Consider the following 26,836-nt stretch of genomic DNA (forward strand, 5'->3'; position numbering starts at 1 on the left):
ATGCTTGCTTCTCATGTCCAACTTGGAACATCTCCTTGAATGCCAAACTATTCAGTATATATCTATTCAGTATCTCTAAAAATAGACCAACGGGGGAAATTATGTAGTAGTAGAAATTATTGGTGGTAGTAGTATTGCATTCCTTATAGCAATAATATTCAGTATAGCTTTGTGGTTGCAGCTTAGTGTACTAACTCCTGAGTACCCCTGAGCAGATCGAGCAGATTACATTTAGCAAAATGCTGATTCCCTAAGTGACTTACTGAGCAATGTCTCTGGGTCTTTCAGTGTTTTCAGCTGAATGATTTTCAGCACTGGGCCTGAAGGGGCTGCTATGGCCCCCAACCAAGACCCCATCTGTTAAAACCTTATGTTGATTTGTACCCCTATTTTAAAAAATCTATCCCTTCTTCTCCTAGTATGATAAATAATGCAGATATACTAGATGAAATCTACTATTGTAGCAGAACTCTAATCATTTTGCTCAGGGTTGCACAAAATTAATTTAATCAGAAATGGGATTTTCTCAAATAGCCATCTATATCAAGTAGCTTATTGTTTTCTTATTCTGGCTAAGCATGTTTATTAGTACTTACAGGGTGTAGCAGGTAGCAGTTAAAACACTGTAATTAACCTGGTTTTCAAAAAAGGAAAACTTTTGATAGGGAAAGAAATTATAAGATGACGTACAAAATTTTTGACTGGATAAATAGGTGATAATGAACACTATGAGATAGGGGCACCTGGGTGGTTTAGTGGTTGAGTGTCTGCCTTTGGCTCAGATCATGATCCCGGGGTCCTGGGATTGAGGCCCGCATCAGGCTCCCCATGGTGAGCCTGCTTCTCCCTCTGCCTATGTCTCTGCTTCTCTCTATGTCTCTCTCATGAATAAATAAATAAAATCTTAAAAAAAAAAAGAAAAAAAGAAGAAGTACCATGAGATAAAGGCTGTATCAGCAGTATATCATGTTTTTATTGTATTTTTATGCCCTGTCCAAAAGGGACTTGTGGAGTAATTTACTGACTGCAATGATAGACCCGTAGCACTTCATCTGGGTGGTAAATACAGGTTTATCTTGGCTAACTCCTAATTAGTCAGTGATTATTTACTATGTATTTCCTATGTATCAACTCTGTGCCCTTAGATCCTGACCTGCATTATATAGATAGTACCGCATGGCAAGACTTCATAGGGTAAAATGCCATTGCAGTGAAGTCTTTAGAAGAACATCCAAAGACCCAGGTACAGTCAGTTGTACCTGAGATAGAATATGACCAGGGTAGCTGTGCTCCCACTGTAGCTCCTTTGAAAAACTCCAAGAGATGACAGATTACTACTTACCATCATTATTTACTTCCAGTGTTCCCTCTGAAGAGACTACATCTCCCATCCAAGTACTAACCAGGCCCGACCCTGCTTAGCTTCCGAGATCAGATGAGATCGGGCGTGTTCAGGGTGGTATGGCCCTAGACTGAAGAGACTACATTGAGCACTAAAACAAACAGGAGTGTTGAGCACATTTACCTGCTGGAGTCTGGGGCCCTTTGACTTTCTTTAGTCAGGATGAACATTCTTCTTCCTGACTTTCTCAAACAAGGGCTTTCTCATGGAGCAGGGAAATCCCTTCCCCCACCTCTTGAGTATCCTTCCAGAGATAATTTGTACATGTAGAAGTATGTTTTGTTTTGGGATTTTTGTTTATAGTCATTTAAGAAATGCAAAATCTGACATCTAACCCTGATAAAAATTCTCAGCATACTAGGAATAGAAAAGAGCTTCCTTAAGCTAATAAAGAACATCTATGAAAAAATTACTGCTATCATACTTAATGGTGAGAGACTGACTGCTCTATCCCTAAGATTAGGAACAAAGGGGGAATGTCTACTCTTTCCACCTCTATTCACCATTGTGCTGGAGATTCTAGACAGTACCTTTAGGCAAGGAAAAGAAATATAAGGCATCTAGATAGGAAAGAAAGACATAAACTGTCTTGATTCTCAGACAACATGATTGTCCAAGTAGAAAACCTGATGGACTTTACAAAAAGCTGCTAGAATGAGTGAGTTTATCGAGGTTGTTTCCCCCTTGGTAGTAAATTCCAGAGATAAAGTTTAGTTGAGTTGTAATTTTCCCTGCTAGTGTCAGCAGCAATCCATCAAATATAGCGTTAATTTATTCACTAAAGACTACACATTTTGAAGAGAATTTCAGCCTTTAGTGTTTTTAACTTACCGGAGCCCCATCATTGTAGTGGCTTTTATGTTGAAATATAGACCACAGGAGGAGCAAGTGGATCAGTAACAGGGGAAACATTGCAGCAGGGTCTAAACAGCATGGTCCCGGGGTGCCTGGGTGGCTCAGTTAGTTAAGCATCTGCCTTCGGCTCAGGTCATGATCCCAGGGTCCTGGGATGGAGCCCCCAAGTCAGTCTCTCTGCTCAGCAGGGAGTCTACTTCTTCTCCCACTGCCCCCACCTGTGCGCCCTCGGTCTCAGATAAATAAAATCTTTAATTAAAAAAAACTGGCATGGTCCAATATAAGTATATTATAAGCCACATATAACTTTATTTTCCAACAGGTAAAATTAATCTTAATAATGTTATTTACCCAGTATTCCCCCAAGTTGTTGCAACAAATAATTAATACAAAAATTATTACTGAGATATTTTATGTTTTATATATTTTGTTTTATATATTAAGCCTTTGAAATCAGGTGGATATTTTACACTTAAAGCAAGCACATTTCAAAAAAAAAAGCAAGCACATTTCAATTCAGATGATATATTTTCATTGGAAATATTTTATCTATATTTAGATTTCATAGAATTTATAGTTGAAAAAGTAGAATCACATACCCAAGTTATACCTGAGATAGAATGTGACCAGAGTAGCTGTTCTCCTAAAAGTTTTCCAATAACTAAATTGAGTACCTAAAAATCATGTCATTTTTTAATTAAAAAATAATAATAAAAATAAAAATCCTGTCCCTTTAACATTTGCATCCACATTGATAAAACTGGTTCCTTTTTTATAGAACTTATTTGACTTCAAAGCTACATCTGTCCAGATTAAGGAAGTTTGTTAACATCAAATTCAAAGAGGTATGGCATAAATAGTTACAGCAGTTCTAAATTTATCAATATCAAAAAAGCATTTTCAAAAAATTTTCTTGTAGTTTTTGCCGCTGGTTAGTGCTGTCAGTTAAAATTAAAATTAGAATCTCGTCCATATTGATTCACGTTAGAAAAATGTGTTGGGGCACCTGGGTGGCTCAGTCAGTTAAGCATCTGATTTTTTTTTTTTTAAAGATTTTATTTATTTATTCATGAGAGACAGAGAGAGAGAGAGAGGCAGAGACACAGGCAGAGACTCCAGCACAGTGATGTCTTTTGCTCCCTGCATGGAGCCTGATGTGGGACTCCATCCTGGGTCTCTGGAATCTGGCCCTGGGCTGAAGGCGGTGCTGAACCGCTGAGCCACCTGGGCTGCGCAAGCATGTGATTTGGCTCAGGTTGTGATCTCGGGGTCCTGGAATCAAGCCCCCAGGGGAGCTACCTACTTGGTGGGAAGTCTGTCTTCACCCTCTCCTGCTTCCCCTCCCTATTCATGCTCTCTCCATCTTGCTCTCAAGTAAATAAAATCTTTTTAAAAATGAGTTTATTATTGACCTTATGAAAAATTTCTATTTTAACATAAATACCTGGCCAGATAGGTCACAAAATAAGCTTTTCCTTTTCTTGGAGCTTCAAATTCAATTCATTAATTTAAAATTTTTAAAAAGCTTTTAATTATTGAATAGTTGGCAAGCATTCTTTTGTTTCAAAAAGATTTTGAGTTGAAAACAACAGTATAGTAAATCTTTTTTGTAAACCATCACCTAAACCAATGAGGATTAGCAAAGAATTCACAATGATTACATTCATTGTCATTAAATTCTCTCAGCTGTTTCACAAACTGGCAATGTTCATAGCTTTTGCAGGTATATACTAAATGATTTTAGCAGCTATATTCATGACATTTATAGAATCTGCTTCAGAAAAGTATGCACAAATATTTTTCATTTGTACCATGCAGTGGAATGAGCAAAGGGGAAATTTCAGTTTTGTTTTAAAAAGACAGGGGCGGGGGATCCCTGGGTGGCGCAGCGGTTTGGCGCCTGCCTTTGGCCCAGGGCGCGATCCTGGAGACCCGGGATCGAATCCCACATCGGGCTCCCGGTGCATGGAGCCTGCTTCTCCCTCCGCCTGTGTCTCTGCCTCTCTCTCTCTCTCTCCATGACTATCATAAATAAATAAAAATTAAAAAAAAAAAAAAAAAGACAGGGGCGGAACACCTGGGTGGCTAAGTGGTTGAGCATCTATCTGCCTTTCGCTCAGGCAGGGTGTGATCCCGGGATCTGCGATCGAGTCCCACATCAGGCTCCCCACAGGGAGCCCGCTTCTCCTTCTGCCTGTGTCTCTGCCTCTCTCTCTCTCTCTCTGTTCTCTCTGTTGTGCCCAAGATTGCGAATCCAAGAAACCAGCAAGGAGCCGACACCGATGCAAATACACGAGGGTTTATTTACAAGCTCGAGCTTGGGTCCAAGTGTACCCGACACAGCAGAGCAGGGACTTGGACCCCGAGACTAAGAGGCGTAGCAGCTTTATAGGGGCCAGTGGCCAATGGGATACACAAAAGTTGCACAGTCATGTTGGTCCACACGCAGGTGGCCAGTTGAATTACATCTTACCCTATAGTATCCATTTGAGCTGGCCTATTACTTTGGTCAGAATTGGCGGACAGTTTTGGCCGGCACAAAGCAGGGTCACATTGTTATGAGCCGATTTCCGATTAGGGTGTGCCCAGCGGCTGGACTAGGGTGGGGCAGCGCCTTAAGCAATAAGCAGGTTATGTGGGGGTGATACAGGAGGTGGCAGGTGTAGTACAAAATGGAGTTAGTCCTGCTCTGCTTGTCCAGGGGTAGGGGATTTTTGTTAAATTTCCTGGGTCCCACACTCTCATGAATAAATAAATAAAATCTTTTTAAAAAAATGAAAAATAAAAAAACAGGGGCACCTGGGTGGCTTGGTTAAGCATCTGACTTTGGCTCAGGTTGTGATCTCAGGGTCCTGGGATTGAGCCCTTCATTGGGCTCCCTGGTCAGTGGGGAGTCTGCTTATCTCTCTACTCCTTCCCCCGTTCATGTGCATGTGCTATCTCTCCAATAAATAAATAAAATCTTAAAAAAAATAAAATAAAATGACGCTAAGTTCTGGAATTTTGACCTATATATAGCAGGAGCACCGTACATGTGATGGAATTTTTTTTAATCTAGTCACATTTGGGGTGCCTGGCTAGTTCAGTCGGTAGAGCACGCAACTCTTGACCTTGGGGTTGTAGATTCAAGCCTCATATTGGGTATAGAGATTACTTAAAAACTCTTTTAGGGGTGCCTGGATGGCTCAGGGGTTGAGCATCTGCTTTGGCTCAGGGTGTGATCCCGGGATCTGGTATCGAGTCCCACATTGGGCTCCCTGCATGGAGCCTGCTTCTCTCTCTGTATGTGTCTCTGCCTCTCTCTTTGTGTATTACATGAACAAATAATATCTTTAAAAACTTTTTAAAAATTTAGTCAAATTCTTCATTGACAATCGGAGAAGGACGAACATTATATGGTTTCATTCATACAGGGAATATAAAAAACAGTGAAAGGAATTATAGGGGAAAGGAGAAAAAATGAGTGGGAAATATCAGAGAGGTGACAAAACATGAGAGACTCCTAACTCTGAGAAACGAACAAGGGTAGTGGAAGGGAAGGTGGGCAGGGGGATGCTGGGTGATGGGCACTGAGGGGGGCACTTGATGGGACGAGCACTGGGTGTTATATGTTGGCAAATCGAAATCCAGTAAAAATTACACAAAAAATAAGTAAATCTTACAAAAATAAAAAAATTCTTCATTGACAGATCTCAAAGATTAGAAAATATTTATCCCAGGGTGCCTGAGTGGCTCAGTCTGTTAAGTGTCCAACTCTTGATTTTTGCTCAGGTCATGATCTCAGGATTGTGAGATCTAGCCCCATGTTAGGCTCTTCACTGGATGTGGAGCCTGCTTGCGATTCTCTTTCCCTCTCCCTCTGCCCTTCCCCTCTTCACCCCTCCTTCTCTCAAAAAAAAAAAAAAAAATCTGTACCATGAGTTCTGGTTTTTGGGCTGCAGATTGACTAAATTTCTTTATGTATTTGGATGTTCTTCGACACAAAGTGTGTCCAAAGTATTAATGTATTAATTGAGCAGTATCATCCAAATCTAAAGAAAAGTACTTGTAATTTTTTTTAGTACTTATAATTTAAAACATTTTGAATCAGTTGATACTTGATATCATTAGAAATGTCTTATACCTTGCAGGCACATTGTGGTTTTATTGAAGATCTTTCACTTTTTTAAATTGTTTTTTTTTGTCTTTTCCTCATAATTTTCTGATAAAACATAGTACATAGCTGAAGTAATTTTATTTAAGATTTTGTTTATGTGTTTGAGAGAGATTGAGAGAGAGCACATTAGGGTGGATGGATAGAAGGAGAAGCAGACTTCCCACTGAGCAGGAGCCCAATATGGGACTCAATCCCAGGACTCTGAGATCATGGCCTGAGCCGAAGGCAGAAGCTTGACTGACTGAGCCACTCAGGAGCCCCCATGGCTGAAGTTTCTTTACCACATCTCCATCTAAAAAATGGTATAGTGACCAAAGATAACAAACTCAGATCATGTTAGAAATTATTAAAATTTTCTGTTGGACATTTTATTTATTTATTTGTTTGTTTATTTATTTATTTATTTATTTATTTTATTTTATTTATGATAGTCACAGAGAGAGAGAGAGAGGCAGAGACACAGGCAGAGGGAGAAGCAGGCTCCATGCACTGGAAGCCCGACGTGGGATTCGATCCCGGGTCTCCAGGATCGCGCCCTGGGCCAAAGGCAGGAGCTAAACTGCTGCGCCACCCAGGGATCCCCTCTGTTGGACATTTAATTCCAATTTTAGACAACCTATTTTGCTGATTAATTTTTTTAAAGATTTTATTTTATTTATTTATTTTAAGTAGGTTCCATACCCAGCGTGGAGCCCAAAGCAGGGCTTGAACCAGTGACCCTGAGATCAAGACTTGGGCTGAGATTAAGAGTTGGACACTTAACTGACTAAGCTATTCAGGTGCCCCTAAGATTTTATTTATTTTATTTTTTAAAGATTTTATTCATTTATTCACAGAGACAAAGGGCGGGGGGAGAGAATGAAGCAGAGACACAGGCAGAGGGAGAAGCAGGCCTTCTCCTGACGTGGGATTCGATCCTGGATCTCCTGGATCATGCCTTGGACTGAAGGTGATGCTAAACTACTGAGCCACTCGGGCTGCCCCTAAGATTCTATTTCTAAGTAATCTTTCCACTCCACATGGGGCTCAAACCTACAACCCTGAGATCAAGAGTTGCATGCTTTTCTGACTGAGCCAGCCAGGTGCCTCTGTTGATTCATTTTTAATGTTTTAACATTAAGAAGAAATTTCTGGGGTACCTGGGTGGCTCAGTCAGTTAAACATCCAACTCTTGGTTTTGGCTCTGGTCCTGATCTTATGGGTCATGAGATCCAGCTCCAAAATGGGCTCTGCACGCAGCAGGGAGTTTGGTTGAAGATTCTCACCCACTACCTTTCCCCCCACTCACATGCTCATGCATTTGCATGCTGTCTCTGTCTATCAAATAAATAAATCTTCAAAAAAAAAAAAAATTTCTTACTTTGTGTAATTTTGCCGACATTTCTTAATAGTGTTTTCCTTTATTATCTTGAAAAGTTTTTTACACAACAAACAGGTTTTTTTTTTTTTAAAGATTTTATTTATTTATTCATGAAAGACACAGAAAGAGAGGCAGAGACACAGGCAGAGGGAGGAGAAGCAGGCTCCATGCAGGGAGCCCGATGAGGGACTTGATCCCGGGACTCCAGGATCACACCCTGGACTAAAAGCAGGTGCTAAACCGCTGAGCATTCAAGGATCCCCATGTCTGCATAAAATATTAAATAAATATATTACATTGTTAAATCCATGCATAGTAAGTTATTTGAACTGAATCCATTAACATCAACTAGATTGGTAATGCATTTATTACTAATACTAGAAACAGCGCACATGCCTGACATGCACTGTAATAACAGCAATAATATTTTATATAATGCAGTGATTAAAGTGAAATGTAGTCCTTCCTAAACAAAGCTGTATTTAATAGAATATTTTACACTGCTTTAGTTTTTTTCATTTAATTACAATAAAAATTCAGTTCCTCAGTTGCACTAACCACATTTCAAGTGCTAAATAGCCACATATAAATCTTCTAGAACTATTCTAGACATCATGGGTTGACTAACACCCATCCTCACACTGTAGGGCAGGGTGTGGGGATGGTTGACTCCTTATTCATCTTAGGGTTTGAAATGGGGCATTTTAACTTGGTTTCTGTAGTTAATCTATACATACTCTATTTTCTGTTTAAAAATAGACTAACCAGGGGTATCTGGATGGCTCAGTCTGTTGAGCATCCAACTCTTGATTTTGGCTCAGGTCATGATCTTTGGGTTGTGGATAGAGCCCCATGGCAGGCTTGGCACTCCTTGGGGAGTCTGCTTGAGATTCTTTCTCCCTTTCCCTCTGCCCCCTTTCCTGTGCGTGCACACTCTTTCTCTCTTTTCTCTCTCTCTCAAATCAATTAATCTTTTAAAAGAGAGAGAGACCAACACAGTGTTTTATTACAATATAACTCCAGGTTTTTAACCCTGCATTTTCCAAGATCATGCCTGACACTGGTTGTATAATAGATTGCCAACTGTTCCTGTATCCTTTGGATGAAACTGCTGGTTCACAGCTATTATCCCATTTTCGGAGCTTCTATTCACACTTTGTTGAAATTAGGCAGAGACTGGACAAGTATTCATCATAACTTCTCAGTAAATACTTCCTTCTTGCTTAAAAAGCACTTTTCCATAGATCTGGAAGAGCAAGGAGTTCAAAACAGCAAATTATAGAAAAATCTCAAGTGTATCTGAGTAGAATAAACTCAAAAGAGCTAAGGGTTTTTTTTCTATGTCAAACATGATGTCAGATTGTCTTCCCTTTAGTAACAACATTTAAAGCACAGCTTGGTAGCTCTTTGAGGTCTAGTGTTATGAAGCTGTCTTCTTTCATCCCTACTTGCTCCACCTTAGGCTGAAAGTTTTAGTCTAGACAGGTGGAAAGTCAGATATAGAATTAATTTAAGGGAAGGATATCTACCTTGTTTCTTGGGGCATATAACTGACTTTTTTTCCTACCCAGAGGTTTCACAAGTGTCTCAAACTTGTCATTCCAAAGAATATGCCTTATTGCCTTCCCTCCACAATTTAAGAACGATCGCCTATGTTTGCCATATCAGTTAATGATACCATTATCAGTTCAGTTGCTTTTTTTTTAATAGTTTTTTTTAAGATTTTATTTATTTATTCATGATAGTCACACAGAGAGAGAGAGAGGCAGAGACACAGGCAGAGGGAGAAGCAGGCTCCATGCAGGGAGCCCGACGTGGGATTCGATCCCGGGTCTCCAGGATCACGCCCTGGGCCAAAGGCAGGCGCCAAACCGCTGCGCCACCCAGGGATCCCTGGTTCAGTTGCTTAACGTAAAAATCTTAAATTTGCTTTAGAGTCTTCCCTGTCCTTAACCCAATCAGTCAGAAGGTTCTTTCACCTTTACCTCCTAAATATTTCTCAAGTAGATTCTTCTCCATTTATACAATCACCATATTAGTTTAAGGCTTCATAACATCTCACATCACAAGAGCCTTCTAACTCCTCTCTGCTTCTTCTAGTCTTCCCCCATAGCAGCCACTTTTCAGTTTGTTCTGTCACTAAAGTTGAATTTCAGAAGCTCAGGTCTTTACACTGCTCTTGGGAGTTTATGTCTCACCATTACTTTGAGGGCAGTTTGGCAATATCTAGTAAAGTCCAAGTTATCCAAACCTCATGACACTGTAATTTCATTCCTAGATATATTTCCTTGAGAAACTTGCCCAAATGATCACAAGTTCTTATTTATATAAGAACACTTATTAGGTATTTTTTTTTAAGATTTTATTTATATTAGAGAGAGAGAGAGCAGGAGCAGGGGGTGAGGGGAGAGGCAGAGGGAGAGGGATAAACAGATTCCCCACTGAGCAGGGAGCCTAACATGGGGCTCAATCCAAGGACCCCAGGATCATGACCTGAACTGAAGGCAGATGCTGAGCCCACTGAGCCACCCAGGTGCTCCAAATCACCACATCTTAAATCTTGTGTGATTCCCTATCATTGATAGGATAATGTCTAAACTTCTTCACATGACGCCTTGACCCTAGCCTACCTTTGTAACCTTATTTACTATCACTGTCCATTTATCCTAAGATTTGGCCAAATTAGACTTAGCCACAGAGTCTCAAATTTCATACCTAGGATGTTTTCCCATTCTTCTTTTAACCTAACAAAACCCTACTTATGCTTCAAAATCTACTCCAGATGGGGGCAGCCCCAGTGGCGCAGCGGTTTAGCGCCACCTGCAGCCAGGTTGTGATCCTGGAGACTGGGGATTGAGTCCCACATCAGGCTTCTTGCATGGAGCCTGCTTCTCCCTCTGCCTGTGTCTCTGCCCCTCCCCCCTCTGTGTGTCTCTCATGAGTAAATAAATAAAATATTTAAAAAAAAAATCTACTCCAAATGTCACCTTCCTTGAAAGCTTCCTGGATTCTTTGAGGCCAAATGATTCACACCAGCATTGCCATAGGACTTTGTACATTTCTCTTAGAGCACTTATCACACGGGTATGGCTGTTTGTATATATGTCCATCACTAGATGGTGAGCTCCTAAGATAGAAACCATGCTTTCTTTTACTTCTGTAATCTCTGCCCCTAGCAAAGTACAGTATGGTACAATAAATGTTGGTTGAATGAATAAATGGATGGCTGGAATAAATGGTTTCATCTTCCAAGGCCTTATTGTCTCCCAGAATTATCAACTGACCTAAGGGTCCTAAGCTGGGGAAGTGGATATTGAGATGCCTAAGAAGTGCTTGTAGAGCTCTCCCTCTGTACTCCCCAGTTATGTCTGTGGAGCTCAGATCTTAACAGACAACAGGAAAGACAGTCTTGGCAGCTCCTGAACTAACCCAGTATAGCCAGGAAGTATACTTGGAATTACCAGAATGACAGACCCCTTTCTTAATGATGAACTGAATTGTTTATCCCAACACGGTAGAATTTACTGACTTCTAGTTCCCTCCAGGGTACCAAGAAGATAGCCAAAAGGTTTTAATTATATGAAGTGGGGCTTTGAGACCAGTAAAGCCACTTTGAAATGAATTATTGATAATATTATGCATTGTTTTTTTCTTCCGTTTTTTAAAGTAACAAGTCAAAGCAATTAATGCTATTTTTATGTTTCAGATTCACTGAATTTTACAGATGATTTTCAGAATGCCTTAAAAAATCCTCTCATTGGCTGAGTGATAGGCTACTGTTCTTTATATAAGCTAGAGGCCCTGCTGAAGGAATCTGTGTGTCCTGATGCTGTTTCACATGCTGCCATTCTAGATGTTTGGATGCCTTACTGCCCTTGACAGTAAGGTATTTTTTCCGGCTCTTCATGAGGTTAAAAGTTCTCTTGTGTGTTTCTTACAGAGGACCTTCCCAAATGTATATTATTGTTTAAGAAGCCAAAAGACAACTAAGGAAGCAGTTATAATTAACAGGCAGCTGCAAAGCAGAGCCATTTATTTAGTCTCTTCAGTATGGTTTGGTGGAGATCAGAGAATAGAGGCTTCAGTGTGACTCTAAGTGAAGCAGCTGCATCACCAGCTGGAGACTGACACTGTAGAGGGTGGGCACACACAGCTGAGATCCATTCACTCCCATGTGAGACTGAAAGCCCTGCCTTCAACTTAGCTGCTTTGTGATTACACTTAGTTTAGCAGAGAGGAGCTCCAGAACCTGCCATAGCCCATCCCCATGAGCATCTTTGAGTTAGCACTGAGCAAAAAAGACCCCAGCAGGCAAAGGTCTCACGGCTTTCACAAAAGGATCCTGCCGGAAAAGATTTAAGACAAGACTGGGAAGCGAAACTCTAACTTTTCTCTTTGGTTTACTAGAGAAATTTGCTGTTTTTTGAATGCATGAACCTAATTTAACTTACCTAGTAAGGTTTCTGTAGTCTAATTTAGTAAAAATTAGATTTTAGTCTCCATCCATTTAAGCAAAGGTACCAGGACCGTCTCACCTTATAAATTAATATTTCAAAATTCCATTCACACCATTTCCTTCAGGATGCCTTTCCTAAGCTTCTAGGTTGGGCAAAATATCCCTCCTCAGTGGTCCTATGAGACCTTTTGTCTGCTCTTTGTCTAGCCCTTACCACATCTTAATGAAAGTGTCTGTGGTATTTGTCTTTCCACTAGCCTGTAAATTCCTTGCTATCTCCGGTCAAATTTCATTCACCTCCCTCACTGCCTGCACGCAGTAGGTATTCAAATCTTTTCATACAAACTGAACTATTGAGTCACAGGGTCTGCCAGCCAACTCTTAGCTTCAGATACCTTAATCCTTTTTTCTAGGGACAAAGTGTTCTTTCACTGTGTGGAAAAGCAAGTCAATTTGACGAATACGGGAGGGGGAGAAAAGAGAGAAGTTCTCTTTCTAAAATGGTGCATATAGGATAAACAAAGTTCTGTAATCGCTTTTCAAACTAAATTCTTCTGGTAGCATCACCTTTTCAGGAGAGGAAAATCTTTTAGCTATTTCTGGTATATTGGAGAGAAAACAGCTAATAACTTCTTTGTGAACATAAAACAATTATACCCAGCCTCCCGGAGAGACAATCTGCCAGAGCCAACCGCCTCACCCTCTCCATGTGGGCTTCATTTTCTTACTCCGGAATTTTATAGACTCTCCCCCAAAGGCCGTCAACTCATTGCACGATTATGATGAATGTTTGGAGCTGGCTCTCACCCTGGCTCTTACTGCTTTACTAGCTATTACTGGAGGTGCTGTCAGAGAATCAGGCCCCAAATTTATCCTCACATTAAGTCCTCTCCTGGGCAGCGCTGCTTGGGTCTGTGTAGTAGTCCTCTAGTCTCCCCTGCTTCTCCTACCTCCCACTGCCTTTGAATGTAAGGAGGCTGCAGGCCCTGTTGCAAACAAAGGGCTGTGGTAAAAGTAAGATTGCAAATCACTTTTTACCACAGCTCTTTGTTTGCTTCTGTTCTGGGCCTATAGAGAAGCTCAGACCTAGGAGTGCCTGCTCAACTGTATGGGTTTTTTTTTTTTAAGATCTTATTTATTTATTCACGAAAGACACACAGAGAGGCAGAGACACAGGCAGAGGGAGAAGCAGGCTCCAACCAGGGAGCCCGATGTGGGACTCAATCCCGGGACTCCAGGATCACAACCTGAGCCGAAGGCAGACGCCTAACCACTGAGCCACCCAGGCATCCCTCAAGTGTGTGTTTTGAGACCTCTGTTAGTTTCTGCCCCAGCCCATGCCATCTTGTTTCCTCAGTTGGCTGGTCCTGTTTCCCAGAAATGCCTTTCAGACCTCCTCTCTAAGGAGTTAGAAATTTATTGGTTTCTGAACAAGGGGCCTTACCTACTTAGCTGTTTTTATCCACTTGTCTGAGTGATAGACACATGGCCTTTGATGAGTTTTGAAAATGTTATATGATTTTTTGTTGTTGTTGTTGTTGTTATGTTATATGATTTTTGAATTTGTCCTCACAGGTACTCTTAAAGCCTTCTTCCTGTGAGGTTTCTGTCTGATAGAAGCTGTCTGGGTCTCTGACACAGGAGGCTGCACTTCAGTCAGTTGGGGGCTTTTCTTTTGACTTGCATACTTATTTGCACAAAGAAATAGGGCCAAATGGTGCACCAGGTGCTGTTTGTAAATCTTAGGATAATTAATAAATACTCATTTCCTCTAGCAAACAGTGAATTTTGTTCAATAATAGATACTGACGGGGTTGTTGAGAAAATCTGGCTCTTCCCCTTTGCTGTTAACTCATGAATAAAGCTGATATTAAGGCTGCCATTAACATTGCAAAAGCAATATTCATCAGTAGCATTCCTTTTCCTGTGGAGAAAATATTTTGCAAAATATTTTAACTTATTCCCTTTTCAGTGAGGGAGATACTTTCAACCTCACTTAAGCAGAATGGTTCAATACTTTGAGCAGCTTGTTTATTCTTCTCTTACTTCTCAACTTACTAAACTATCTCATTCTCCTTATCTTACTAACCGGACTTGCTACCCAGCTCCCCAAAATTTCACCTACACCTATCTCTCTTTCAGGGCTCCCTCCTCAAGACACCTGCTCCCACTATTTGCACCTAGGCTCTTTAGAGGAACCACTTGTGCTAGGGCCTTTCTGAAGGCAACAGAAGCACTGCCAGAGCCAGTGAAAGCAGCCTGCTTTTTCAGAGCTGAGGGAAGGGTGAGCGAAGCTCTCTGTCACAGTGGACAGGCAAACAGACAGGGCCGCGTCACACCGCATCTCAGCGGTTAGCACCTGCAGGCTCAGAGCTGACAGTGCACTGTAATAAGATTCATCTCTGTTCACTTAACTGATGTGGGCTTTATGGTAAATGTTCACTTGCTTAATTACTTTGGCAGACTCGCTGATTGCCTTTCCTGAGGAGTTCTAAAAGGTCCCCCTGGGATGGAACATAAACCTCTTTCCATGTCTTTTAATTTCAGTCTTTACTTGGAGCACTTGAAAACTGGTATGTGATCCATATGGCCACCATTCCCTCTCTCCTGTGTATGAACATCAGGACTGCTCCTTACTAGTATCCATATGGCCCACATGGGACCACTCAAAAATCTTGACAGTATTCTTTCTCCTTTGTCCAATTGAGATTCCTCAGCCCTCCTTCCCCACCACTGAGGCATATGCACAGCTCTCCTAACTTAGTTAGGGATCCATGTGCCTCTTTTTCTCTAACTAGTATGGGATCCACAGAAAGTGTCCCTCTCTCTTCAGTTTAGCAGTATGTGATCCACTAAAACAATTTCCCTCTGCTTTTGATGTAATAGGTAAAGAAACCTAAGTTAGTCAATTGCTGACTTTTTTTATTGGGGCACCCAACTGGCTGAGTTGGTGGAGCATGTGACTTTTTATCTTGGGTCATGAGTTCAAGCCCCACGTTGTGTGTAGAGATTACTTAAAAATAAAATCTAAAAAAAAAAAAAAAAAAGTTAAATATCTTATAATAAGCCGATTAATTGGGCTAATGGGAATGATGTGTAATTAAAATATTTCAGTGTTTTGGCTCATGCCAGGTTTTTAAAAGTTCTTGAGTCACATTCAAGGGATTGGAACTTTTGCCATTAATTAAAATTAGTTCACCATTAATTAAAATTAGATCACTTCTTGGGGTTTTGAACTGATCCCCACTGCCTTAGAAACCCTCCCAGTCTGGGTGATGGGCACTGAGGGGGGCACTTGATGGGATGAGCACTGGGTATTATTCTATATGTTGGCACATTGAACACCAATAAAAAATAAATTTATTAAAAAAAAAAGAAACCCTCCCAGATATATATTAGGATTTTCTTATGTCCTGAAGTGAGATAGAAAATTTAATAGCCCCTTTCACATGACTTATTTTGTTCCTTTATATTTGCTAGATGTTTCTGAGCGTGTAGAGGGGCCTTACCTCTGGAGATAGGAAATCCAGGGCTAACGTAATTGTAAAGGCTATCAAGGTCTGTATTCTGTATCCCCAGGAACTCTGCCAGCAACTCCTGGCTTTCAACTAGAGATGGTGCAAGAGAATCTGAAGCACAGAGCAATGGGATCTGGAGTAGAGATTGGCTAATCTTGTAGGTGTTTTGTTCCTAGGAAAGTTTTGGAGCCTCTGTTCATTTATTAAGGGAAAAGTTTAATAAACGGTAGACATTCCTAAGGGGAATGGATTAAGTGATGTCTTTTATGAAAATGTAGATGGTCCATTTTACTCCAGTGGTTCGTTCTTCTCCATTTACATTCATTGTGATTGTAGAAACAGTGGAAAAATGTCAGGCTGGTACCTAAAGTAGGAAGGAATTCCATTCCTCTCTCATATCAGATCTAGAGGAGATAATTTAGCCAAAGTGTAAAGCCCATGGCATCTTACTTGGCTTTAATCTATGGTTTGGGGCCACAGTAGCTAGAGATTAGCTCATTTTTCAAGCAAAATAGCTATAACCAATTGCTTAATTTCCAGCAGGTGATGAGGTAGAAACCTACATTGGGCAAAGTCATGCATCAAGGTAGAAAGCCCGAACTGCCAAAATGCATAGTCATGCACACAGCTTCAGAAAATGTGGCAACTGCCCCTCAGGTTCTGTGCATGTACATTTCACACACATTAACTCTTTCTTGTTTCCCTCCAGTTGATGAATTGTGAACCTTCATTTGTTCATGCCGTGCCTGGATGAAAATGTAGTCCAGCAGGTGAATAACTTTCTGGTATGACACCTGTGTTTCTCACCTGCTAAATTCAAATCATTCCTTAGGTTGAACTATGAGGATTACCGTGGTACATACACATTTTCTGTTCCAGTGCCTTCAACTAATAAATTTTTGTACACAAATAAATTAAGTTCTCTTTAGTAATAAAGTAGGCCAATTTACATAGTTGGATCTTTGGGTAAAGCAAACAACTAGATGCAATGGCCAATAGCTCATCCTTCCTGATGGTTGCCAAAATGCCTTCTTTAGTGAGGTTGAAATGAACCCACATTTGTGTCTCTGGTTCTGAAAAGAGGGGCCACTGGAACAGCAGTATATGAAAGGGGATAACTGACAGGAAAGGGTTAAAGCCTAGCGTGTAGGGTATGAGTTAGAGGAACAACCCTAACAGGTCAGTTGCTGAAGTTTTGACTAGATCATTTCAAAGTGAAAAGGTTAGAAGGTATTCTTATTTGAGGTTTTATTTTGCTTAATGTTAATCAGTAGAGTCTCTGAGGCTTGTAATGCACTGCTGTTAACAGGCATCAAGGGAAATTGTTTTTTTGTCATCGTTGAATTGGATGGGCTAAAGATTCATTGACTCCATGAAGAAGGAAGCTTATTACTGCATGAAATGGGAGTATGTGAGGCAATTCTGAAGGTGAAAAGAAAGGGTAGTTTAAAATTAAATAACTCGGGATGCTCACCTGGCTCAGCGTGCCATGCTTGATCGTGGGGTCATGAGATTGAACCCTACCTTGGATGTAGAGACCGCTTTGAAATAAATAAACTTTTTAAAAAAATTAAATAATCTCAGATGAACCATTTTATCTGCTGCCACATACCACTCAGTCCTACCTTTACCTCTTCTCAGAAACAATTGAAGATTTCCCAGGTAGAAGCAATTATAAATATGATTTTCTTGTCTTTAATCCCAAATATCTGAGAATTTATCTGTAGTGTATTATATCTGGACTGCTTGTAAAAAAAGTAAAAAGTTCCTGTTTGGTCAAGCAAGATGGTATATATAGAAAAACATAGAGGAAAGCTTTGCAAAGGAAATCTAATAAGGTGAAGAAACTGGTAATAGAGCGGTCTCTTGCCCAAGGTCATACAACTTAGAAGTGAAAGAACCAGGATTTTACCTTGGATCTACTGCCGCTAGAGCCTTATTTTTTGTATTATATGTACCATGTTGTTCTGGGAAGCAGTGGTATTTTAACCGGCCTTTAAGGGAAAAATAAGATTTATGCTTCTTAGGAGTAAAGAAAAATAGCATTCCTTGTGAAGAAAACCATGTAAGCAAAAGCATAATGTTCATGTGTACATGTTTAGCAAGTATTTGAAAATACAGAACTATAGTTCTTATGAGGTTGGAGCTTGACATCCAAATTTATTTTTTTCAGACTTCAGGTATGTACCCATAATCGACTCTTTAATGTAAATCTGGTAGCCTTATAGGGATAATTTTGGAGTGAAACTTTTAAGAATATTCTCAGTGTGTACCATCTTGAATTATACCAGTTACGTTTCTTCCCTCCTTATAATAAGAGCTGCAGAAACTTTTCCTGTAAACAGCCTTTCCCTGTTATTCTTTCTGCCTGTAGGATTTACATAGCAGCTTTTAGAGATAGGCTACTTCCTTCAAATATCTCAGGTAAGGAAACAATCACCATGTTCTGGACTTCTGGTTGAAACTATTATTTATTTATTGTTTCATAAAAGACCTTTGGGTGCTTTTGTCTGTGGGAGATAGCTGGGACTGTGAAAATTTGCATCTTTGGAAGATTTGCTTTAGATTCCCTCTGAATATGAGGAAGAATCTACATTTTCTCTTAAGCTACATTGCCTACATTGTTAAGGTAACATTCCCCTGTATTTCTTGGGTAAGTTGGGCCATCATCCACCCAGCACTAGGGAAAAGAAAGCTGCTTTGCAGAGTCATGAGTCGGAGAGAATAAGTTAAAAATGGACCAAGAAATCCCTAGCCAGTCTGTGGCTCAGCCTTGCTGTTCCATCTGTCCACTTCATTTTGCTTCAGTTTGTATAAGTGACCCCTGTCTTGGGCAATCAGTAGCAGGCAGTTGCATTAGAGGGTGGCCCAGATTCTTGCCCTTAAAGGTGCTTTGGGTACAGAGCTATGTCTCTGGGGCTGGCTTCAGCAGTTTCCCTACTATGACATTTTCTGTTTCTTTTGCCTTTCCCCTTTGGGACTTCCTAATTTAGTGGCATTAGGGGACCCAGTAACAGAGTATATAACATATTCCCACACTTCTTTCCTGTCTCCCCTCATCCCGAACAAACAAAAAATTAGGCTTACCTTAGAAGATACTAGATTATTTTAGTAAGAAATGCCAGAAAGCTTTTCTCTAGGCTCCTAGTAAGACTTAAGAGGAAGAGAAAGCTTTATTGTCTTCAGTGACTTTAGTTCCTTCTTTGAAGGATAGCTGTTCATGTCCAAGCCATCTTTTCTTTTGGGATGGGGAATAAAACATTTTTCTATTTTCATACTTTTGGAGAATTAGGTGGTGATCATGGACCTCCTTACTTGTGGTGAGACTGAACAAAAACCATCTTAGACTTTGATTTATTCATTCATTTTGAAAAACGAAAATCTCTCAGTATGCCCAGCATTTTGCTAAAGTCTTAGGAATATATTGTGTGCAAAATAAATTTGGTCCCTGCTCTCATAGAGCATTTAGTTCAGTTTGAATAAAGCTGAAGGGGGAAAAAAACGGTGGAGGTTTGGTTAGAAATTATATTCCCTTTCCCCACAAAGTTCTACTTCCAGACTCCTTTCCCTTTCCTTCGGCCTTATTTCTTTAAATCTTCCTACTTTTTGTCACTTTCACTTTTGGTATCCTAAGAAATCATTGCTTAATCCAAGGTTGCAAAGATTTATGTGTTCTTCTAAGATTTTTATAGATTTTAGATGGTACATTTAGATCTGTAATCCATTCTTTGTTAATTTTTGTGTATGGTGTGGGGTAGGGGATCAACTTCAATTTTTTGGATATAGATATCCAGTTTTCCCAGCACTGTTTCTTGAATAGACTATTCTTTCCCCATTTCTCTTGTCACCTATGTCAAAGAGACATTTTTGGGAGGCATATTTGTCATACCTTAATTTTTTCATAATGACTGTGTTTTCTCATTGTTTGCCCCCTCAAACCTTCCTCTTCTTCTACTCCTCTTCTTCCTTTTAAGTTCCTTTTTCTAAAATATTTTTTAGTGTGAAAGCTTTTGGCAGGCATAAGATAGGTTTTGTTTAAATACCTGAAAGGCTCTGATTAGATGAAAATCTCAAGATGCAAATGAAAGGAAAAATGAACATCTCTTTCTTAGCCAGTATGTTGCTGCCCATCCTATTTTTTCAGACATAATCTTTCTTCTGTGTATGTGTGTCTTCTCTATGGCACAGGCCATTCAGAAACCCCTGCAAGGTTTTTCTTTATTAAAGTCTCTGTTTTGGGCAGCCTGGGTGGCTCAGCAGTTTAGCACCGCCTTCAGCCCAGGGCATGATCCTGGAGACCTGGGATCGAGTCCCACATCAGGCTCCCTGCATGGAGCCTGCTTCTCCCTCTGCCTTTCTTTCTTTTCTCTCTCTCTCTCTCTGTCTCTCATGAATAAATAAATAAAATATTAAAAAAAAAGTCTCTGTTTCTCACTCAATAAAGGCTAAAGGGCTCACTCTGCCTGGGAAACTGGTAACCCATGTAGCTACATTTGTGGCACTTGTGATTAGAACTTTGTGGCATAGGAAACTCAGGATCCTCTTCTAGAAGGGAGGGAAATAATAATCCACAATATAAAGGGTTAAAAGAGAGGAAGTCACCTGCAGAATGAGAAGCAGACTATATCCACTCTACTGTTTGCTAAAGATGGACTCTAGTTTGAAGTCTGCTTTGCCCAAGTGCCAGGGTCCTGTGGAGAGGAGAATATCTATGTATTAATCTCTTCCACTGCCATAACAAAATATCATAGACTAAATGGCTTAAAAACCAGAAGTTTGTTTTCTCACAGTTCTGGAGGGCAAAAGTCCCAGATCGAGGTTCAGCCAGGTCAGTTACTGGTGAGGACCTTCTTCCTGGCTTGCTGACAGCTGCCTTCTGCCTTGTGTCCTCACATGGGAGAGAGGGAAGGAAGAGATGGAGAAGGAGGGAGACAGAGAGAGGCAGGGAGAGAAGGAGAGAGAGAGAAATTGCCATTTCTTCCTTGCTGAAACACTCAAATTTTAGATTTAAACATTAGACAATTGCTACCTGTTAACATTTTGATCAGTAAAATGAAAGAGCTACTGTTAGAATCTGTGAGGAGAACCCTTCCCCCCCACCCCCAAATGTTCAGAATGTATTGTAGTAAATCCTTTTGCAGATGATATTGGTGGGAAGGGAAGCCTAAAGAAAGGAGAGAGGCTCATCTATAAATCTAGTACATCGTCTTTCTCCCACTGAGAGCATCAGGCATAAATCCTCTTGTAAGACCTGGCCATGTGGGGCAGTGTGGAATCACAACCTAGGTTAACCCTAGTAGGCTGAAAGCTTCCTGGGAAAGGAGAAGCTAAGTATTTCAGTCACTGCAAAGGCATGTGTCACTCAGTGTAGGTGGACTTAGCCTGGTTTCAGTGTTTTGTCATCTCTTTGCTATCTCAGAACAAATTTCCATTTCAACAGTATAAAGTCCTGAGAACTTTAATAGGAAGCTTCCAAGCCCTCTCTGAAATTCCTTGCTAAAGAGCCTAGAAGGATGGGACACCTGGGTGTCTCAGTAGTTGAGCCTCTGCCTTCAGCTCAGAGTGTGATCCCAGAGTCCCAGGATCGAGTCCCATATTGGGCTCCCCAGAGGGAGCCTGCTTCTCCCTCTGCCTATGTCTCTGGCTCTCTGTGTCTCTCATGAATAAATAAATAAAATCTTTAATAATAACAATAAAAAAAAAGGAGCCTAGAAGAACAATGTCAGACAACTTTTCTTACCTCTTGGGCTTAGAGCCCTGTGCCTGGCATCTCCATTAGATCAGATTAGTATTCAGATTTTTAATTATCCTAAAGAAACAGCAAGAAAAATAAAGCAGAGGCCTATACTCTATGCCCTTTGTGGGTACTGGGTTAGAGAGTGCTAACTGGATTTAGACTGTTCCCCTCTTTCAGGTTTCTAAATAGTCCCTCAGCAAGCCTAGTGAGAGGCTTTAGTTGCCTGCTGAGATCTGAGGCTCTGGGATGGGAGTGTCACAGGGGAGGTTGGAGAATGATTTTATTCTTAGTCCAAATTCCCAGAGTGGCATATCTGTCATACCCTCAGGATGAATATGCTCAAACAGTATCAACATGTATGTCCTGCTTACCTAGTCCATCTGTAGATCCAACTGACACTTGATAGGTACAACTTTGAGAAGGGAAGAAAATCAGTATACTTTTTGAGGAGAATACTTCCCAGGTTTTTCCTTTCTCTCCCCAATTCCTTTTTTCCTCCCTTCCTTCCTCTTCCCTTTCCCTCCCCTGTCTTCTTTCTTCCTTCTTTCCATTTCTTTCTCTTTTCCTTCTTTTTTGCTTCCTTGCTTTCTTCGCTAGTGCAAGAATTCCTCAGGTAGAAAGGGAACAGAATTATAGCATCCCCATCACTTTCATTCCCAGGGATTATTTCATTGTCCAGACTTCACCAGCTTCATTGGGTTGCCACCTCGGCCACCATGGTCGCTACTTTCCCACCCAGACAGACATGAAGATACTTTGGAGTTCTCTGTTCTCCAAAGCTGGGCAAATGAAGACAAACAATCCTAGTTTAGGTGAGTCAGGAGTTTTAAAAAACATTTTTTCAGAAAAATTTTACTAAGAAATTTAAGGAAAACCAAAAAGAAAAAAATACCATAAAATAATGAAACGAATGTATTTACAGAGTTCAGATTCTTTTTCCTAAAATAACTGAGGTCTAGTCATAGATTGATTTGGTTACTTTATTTCCTTTTCTTGATCCTGTCACTCTTAGATGTTAGACCCTATGACTCACATTCTTCCCTGGGTTAACTTTAACTTGGTACTGCTGCTAAGTTTGAGGGATTCTCAATTCCTTTCTAAACCTATTCCCCTATCTTCTTATTGGGTTTTGGCTCCTGATTTTCTTTTCTGCTCTTGGACTGTTGTCATCCCTGCCAGTGCCCTCAAACCTCACCTTCTGAACGAGAAAAATATTTGACCCCCACTTGGTCCACATCCTTTCCCACTTCGAATTTAGGGCAAGTTACAACCTAACTTGCAGATAATATCTCTATCCCTCTTGAAAGTCCTAAAAAATAAGTTACCAGAATTTTCCTCTGTTCCTGACCCATTACTATGCCGTTTGATGTATTCATTCATTGAATATTTATTGAATACCAGCTGTGTGCCAGGTACTGTGCGAGATGTTTGACATTGCTTTATTATATAAATGTTGCAAGAATTCTCCAGGATTTAGTCACTCTTTCGACAAACATTTATTTTATGCCTACAATGTACTATTCCTGGGTACTGTACTAGTGCTAGGGTAGGTGTTATTCCCACTTTGTCCCTCTGAGACATGTAGCTTCCTAAAAATCCAAAATAACAAATGGTCAAACCATGTTTTTTTTTTTTTTTAAGTTTGGCTTATACTTTTATTGCCCATATTAGATTAAATGGTTCAAGAATTTTATACTATCAACATTATGTTAAAAGAAACTATTGATTTCTCTTGCACTACCACACACACGTTTTAATAAACTTTTTATTTTGGAATAATTTTAGAATTATAGAAAAAGTGCAAAGATAATACACAGAGTTCTTTTATGCCCCTCAACCATGTTTCCCCCATCTTACATTACCAAGGTACATTTATTCGTCACTAAGAAACTGGCAGTGATACATTACTATTAACTAAGCTCCACATGTTAATTGGATTTCAACAGTTTATTAATTTTCTCTTTCTGTTCCAGGGTCCAATTCAAGGTAGCACATTGCATTTTGCTGTCATGTCCCCCCAGTATCCTCTGGTCTGTGATAATTTCTCAAGTACAGTTTTTCATGACCTTGACAGTCTTAAGAAGTACTGGCCAGGTTTCCTATAGAATGCTCCCAGTCTGGTTTTGTCTCATGTCTTCCTCATGACGAGACTGAGGTTGTAGGTTTTGGGAAGTGTGTAACAGAGGTAAAGTGCCCTTGTCATAATATCATATCAGGGATTATATGACAGCCATATGAATCACTGGCAATGTTTATATTTATCATTTGGCTAATAAGATAGTATCTGCCAAGATTCTTTACTGTAAAGTTACTGTTTTTCCCTTTTACTACTCAATTTCTTGGAAATCAGTTACTAAGTCTACCCTACCCTCAATGGGAATGGGAACCAAGCTCCACCTCCTAAAGGAAAGAGTATCTACACACATACTTAGAATTATTCTGTTAGAAAGATTTTTCTCTTCTCATTTATGTAATCATTTTTGTTGTCAGTATGGACTTACGCTAAACTCTAATCTGAATTAGAGTGCTGAAATGTGTGCTTTTTCTACTGCTATGCTAGGCAAGAAATGATAAGGACCTACATATACATCAAAGCATTGGTTTCAAGGAACTTCATTTCAGATTTCAGAGGTTTTTAAGAACTAGATTTGATAAAACTTGGTGACCTTGAATATGAGGGTGATGGAGAGGAAGTGTTTGAAAACGACACTCAGATTTTGGTTTGAATGGCTGGAAATAAAATTTTGGTTTGAAATTATTAACTAACAATAACAAGATTGGTTCTAGGCTTTGATAAAGCTCATCTTCTTCAGAGATTGTATTTAGCCTATATGTTGGTCCAGCTTTACTGAGTGCCCTGTTCTCCCAAGTCAGAGGCAGAGCAAACGACTTTTCTTTCTGACTGAAACACCAGGGCCCCCTAGTGGACAGCCCCCTGGGTCCTGTTTCTTGCCTGAAGGATGAGTAGTTTTGTTTTTTATTCGGTTGTGAATTTTTTTCCACCTAGTTAATTTGCAGAGCAGAGACATTTGATTATATTCTTTGTATAATAAATTATAAACCCTTCTTGTTTCAGAGTTATCAGTTCAGCCCCATGTAACCTCATGTTCAATAAAACTATAGTTACCCCCTGACAATCACTCCTATGCACTCATACTCCAAACTAGAGGGTACTTGATACTTGTTTTTAACTCATTTATCTGCTTCTTCCATCTGATGCTATATTAATGTTAATTATTTTTTTCAGAGCCATCATCAATCACTTTAACCCCAAAATTGAATCCTATGCTGCTGTGAATCATATATCCCAACTGTCAGAGGAGCAGGTAAGCCACTACCCTCCCCAGAGTGATTCTAATAGTTGGTGGCTGGGATCAAGCAGTTGTTCTCTCTTTGATAGCAGAGGTATTCTGTGACTGAGCTTCTGGTAGCAGGAACCAGGCTTCTAAGTGCAATTAGTAAGGGATTGGTCGATAGTACTTTAAATAGAGTGATGGCTTCTGCTTTTGTGCCATCTGAGGGGTTCGTTTAATTTTATAGAAGATATGTAGGTGAAAATTTAGCGAATTACTATTTTAGAGTGGGTGATAGGCATTTCTTTTTAAATTTTAAGCAGAGAGTCATTTTGATTTTTAGAAATAAGAAATGAGAACTTAGAGATGGATAAAACTGCCAATTAGAAAAACCCTGAGTTCAGCTTAATTTGAAGCTGTTTGGCTTGTTAAATTATGAGCCCTCATTAGGGCAGATTTTCCTTAGTAATTGAGTCCTATTTGCCTTGAGCAATTATTTCTGAGCAGGTTTTTCTATGGTATGGACTGAGTTGGAGATGCAGATAGCTTTATGTGTTTGCTTTCCTTGAGTCTGGCCTGATTTCCCCTTCTCCCAAAGTGCCTGCACTCAGCTCTGCATTATGTAAAAGTACAGATGGGGCATTAACGTGACACGGGATTGAACTTGATGTTTTGGGATGAGATTCTTGAGTCCTGTTTTTAAAAGCACAAAATGAGACATCTTATTCACATAATCTCCCTTCTTTCCTACCCGACTCCCGAGATGGAGGGCCAGAGTAGTCATGAGTTGAGAGTCCAGGTGTAAGTTCCAAACCAATAAAACACACTCTGCCTCTCCCTTTTTGCCAGTGTATCAGTATAACCCTTCTCTGAGTCTTTTGCTGGTAGAGCCAACCAGCTATGGTGTGAGCATGTGTTCCAGCATTTCTAAAAGCTACTCAGCTCACTCAGTGAGGCATCAGGCAGACAAGCTTCTCAGTATTCCCACCAGTGGCTCTTTCCTCAGCCAGATGGATAGGACTCTATTTGTCTATCAGTTGTTCCCTTTGACATATTTGTTCTCTTTTGTGAGGCCAGCTGTGAGAACCCATCCTGTTATTTAAACTGCTTTCGTAAATGGCTTTCATTTTCTTCTTTCCATGAGTACTGTTCTTTGATGCCACTGCTCTCTGTGAGGTGCTTCAGGATGCTACCTTTTTCCTGTTGGACCAGTTCAGATCAGTTTTACTATGTCATTTTTATGTAAAAGAATTTAACAACTTGAGTTTTGTATGGTTCAAGAAAGGGTGACTTTCCTTCCACGGTGAGCTCTGGTTAGTCTAAAAGCTTTTAAAAAAAAAAAGGACACATTTTCTCTGTCAGCCACGTGCAACATTCATTCCCCAGCAGCTTGGGAAGGTCAGGCTGAAATCTTTCCACAGCAGTAGCAGCCACAGACCAATAATAAAAATCCATTCTGGCGCATGAGGCAATCTGGAAAAGGATGATTAGCAAGCACGTGTCCTCACCCTCCTCCAACTTCTCTCAAAGTTAAATGAAGTGATGAAAGAGCCTCTCAAAAAACATCCACAAGCCAGAGATGAGGTGATTTCTGTGGGGAGGGAGAGTACACAGCCCTGTTCAAGAATGGGGGAAGGGATAGCAGCTCTCAAAGATTTACTTAGGGAATAAATAATTACATGCCTGCTGTTTACAAGGTGTGGTGCTGGGTCATGGGGATCAGTGGTGAATAATCTAAGTGTAGTCCTTGCTCTCCCAGAGTTCTTGTACACTTACTACCTCTCTTAGCAGTCCTTTTCACCTAGGGAGTGGGGGAAGGGTGATACTATTCTGGGACCCTTTTCAAAATTGCCCTCAAAATAGTTGTTGCTTCTCTGCCCTAACTGACTTGGAAGGACGCTAAATGACAGCATTACAGTGCACTTGGTTTTATTCTCAGCACTATCAGATTAGAAGTATTTGCTTGCCTTGTTAATCTCCAACATGTGTTGGAGCACTTTTCTCCCTTCACTTATGAACACCAATGCTAATATCACTTAATGTTAAGTGTATTTATAGC

At 40.2% G+C, this 26,836-nt stretch overlaps 1 protein-coding gene across 9 annotated transcripts in view; it reads left to right on the top strand.

Moving 5' to 3' along the window:
* ARMH3 (armadillo like helical domain containing 3) overlaps positions 1–26,836 on the top strand; it is a 181,713-nt gene that overhangs the window by 120,112 nt on the left and 34,765 nt on the right. For all 9 annotated transcript variants that reach the window (XM_072805589.1, XM_072805591.1, XM_072805593.1 and 6 more), the window contains one exon: positions 24,732–24,810. In XM_072805589.1, coding sequence (XP_072661690.1) covers positions 24,732–24,810 — 79 coding nt within the window. The remainder of the gene's footprint in view (positions 1–24,731; positions 24,811–26,836) is intronic.

This window comes from Canis lupus, chromosome 29 (assembly GCF_048164855.1).
Source record: "Canis lupus baileyi chromosome 29, mCanLup2.hap1, whole genome shotgun sequence".
Classification (NCBI taxonomy): domain Eukaryota; kingdom Metazoa; phylum Chordata; class Mammalia; order Carnivora; family Canidae; genus Canis; species Canis lupus.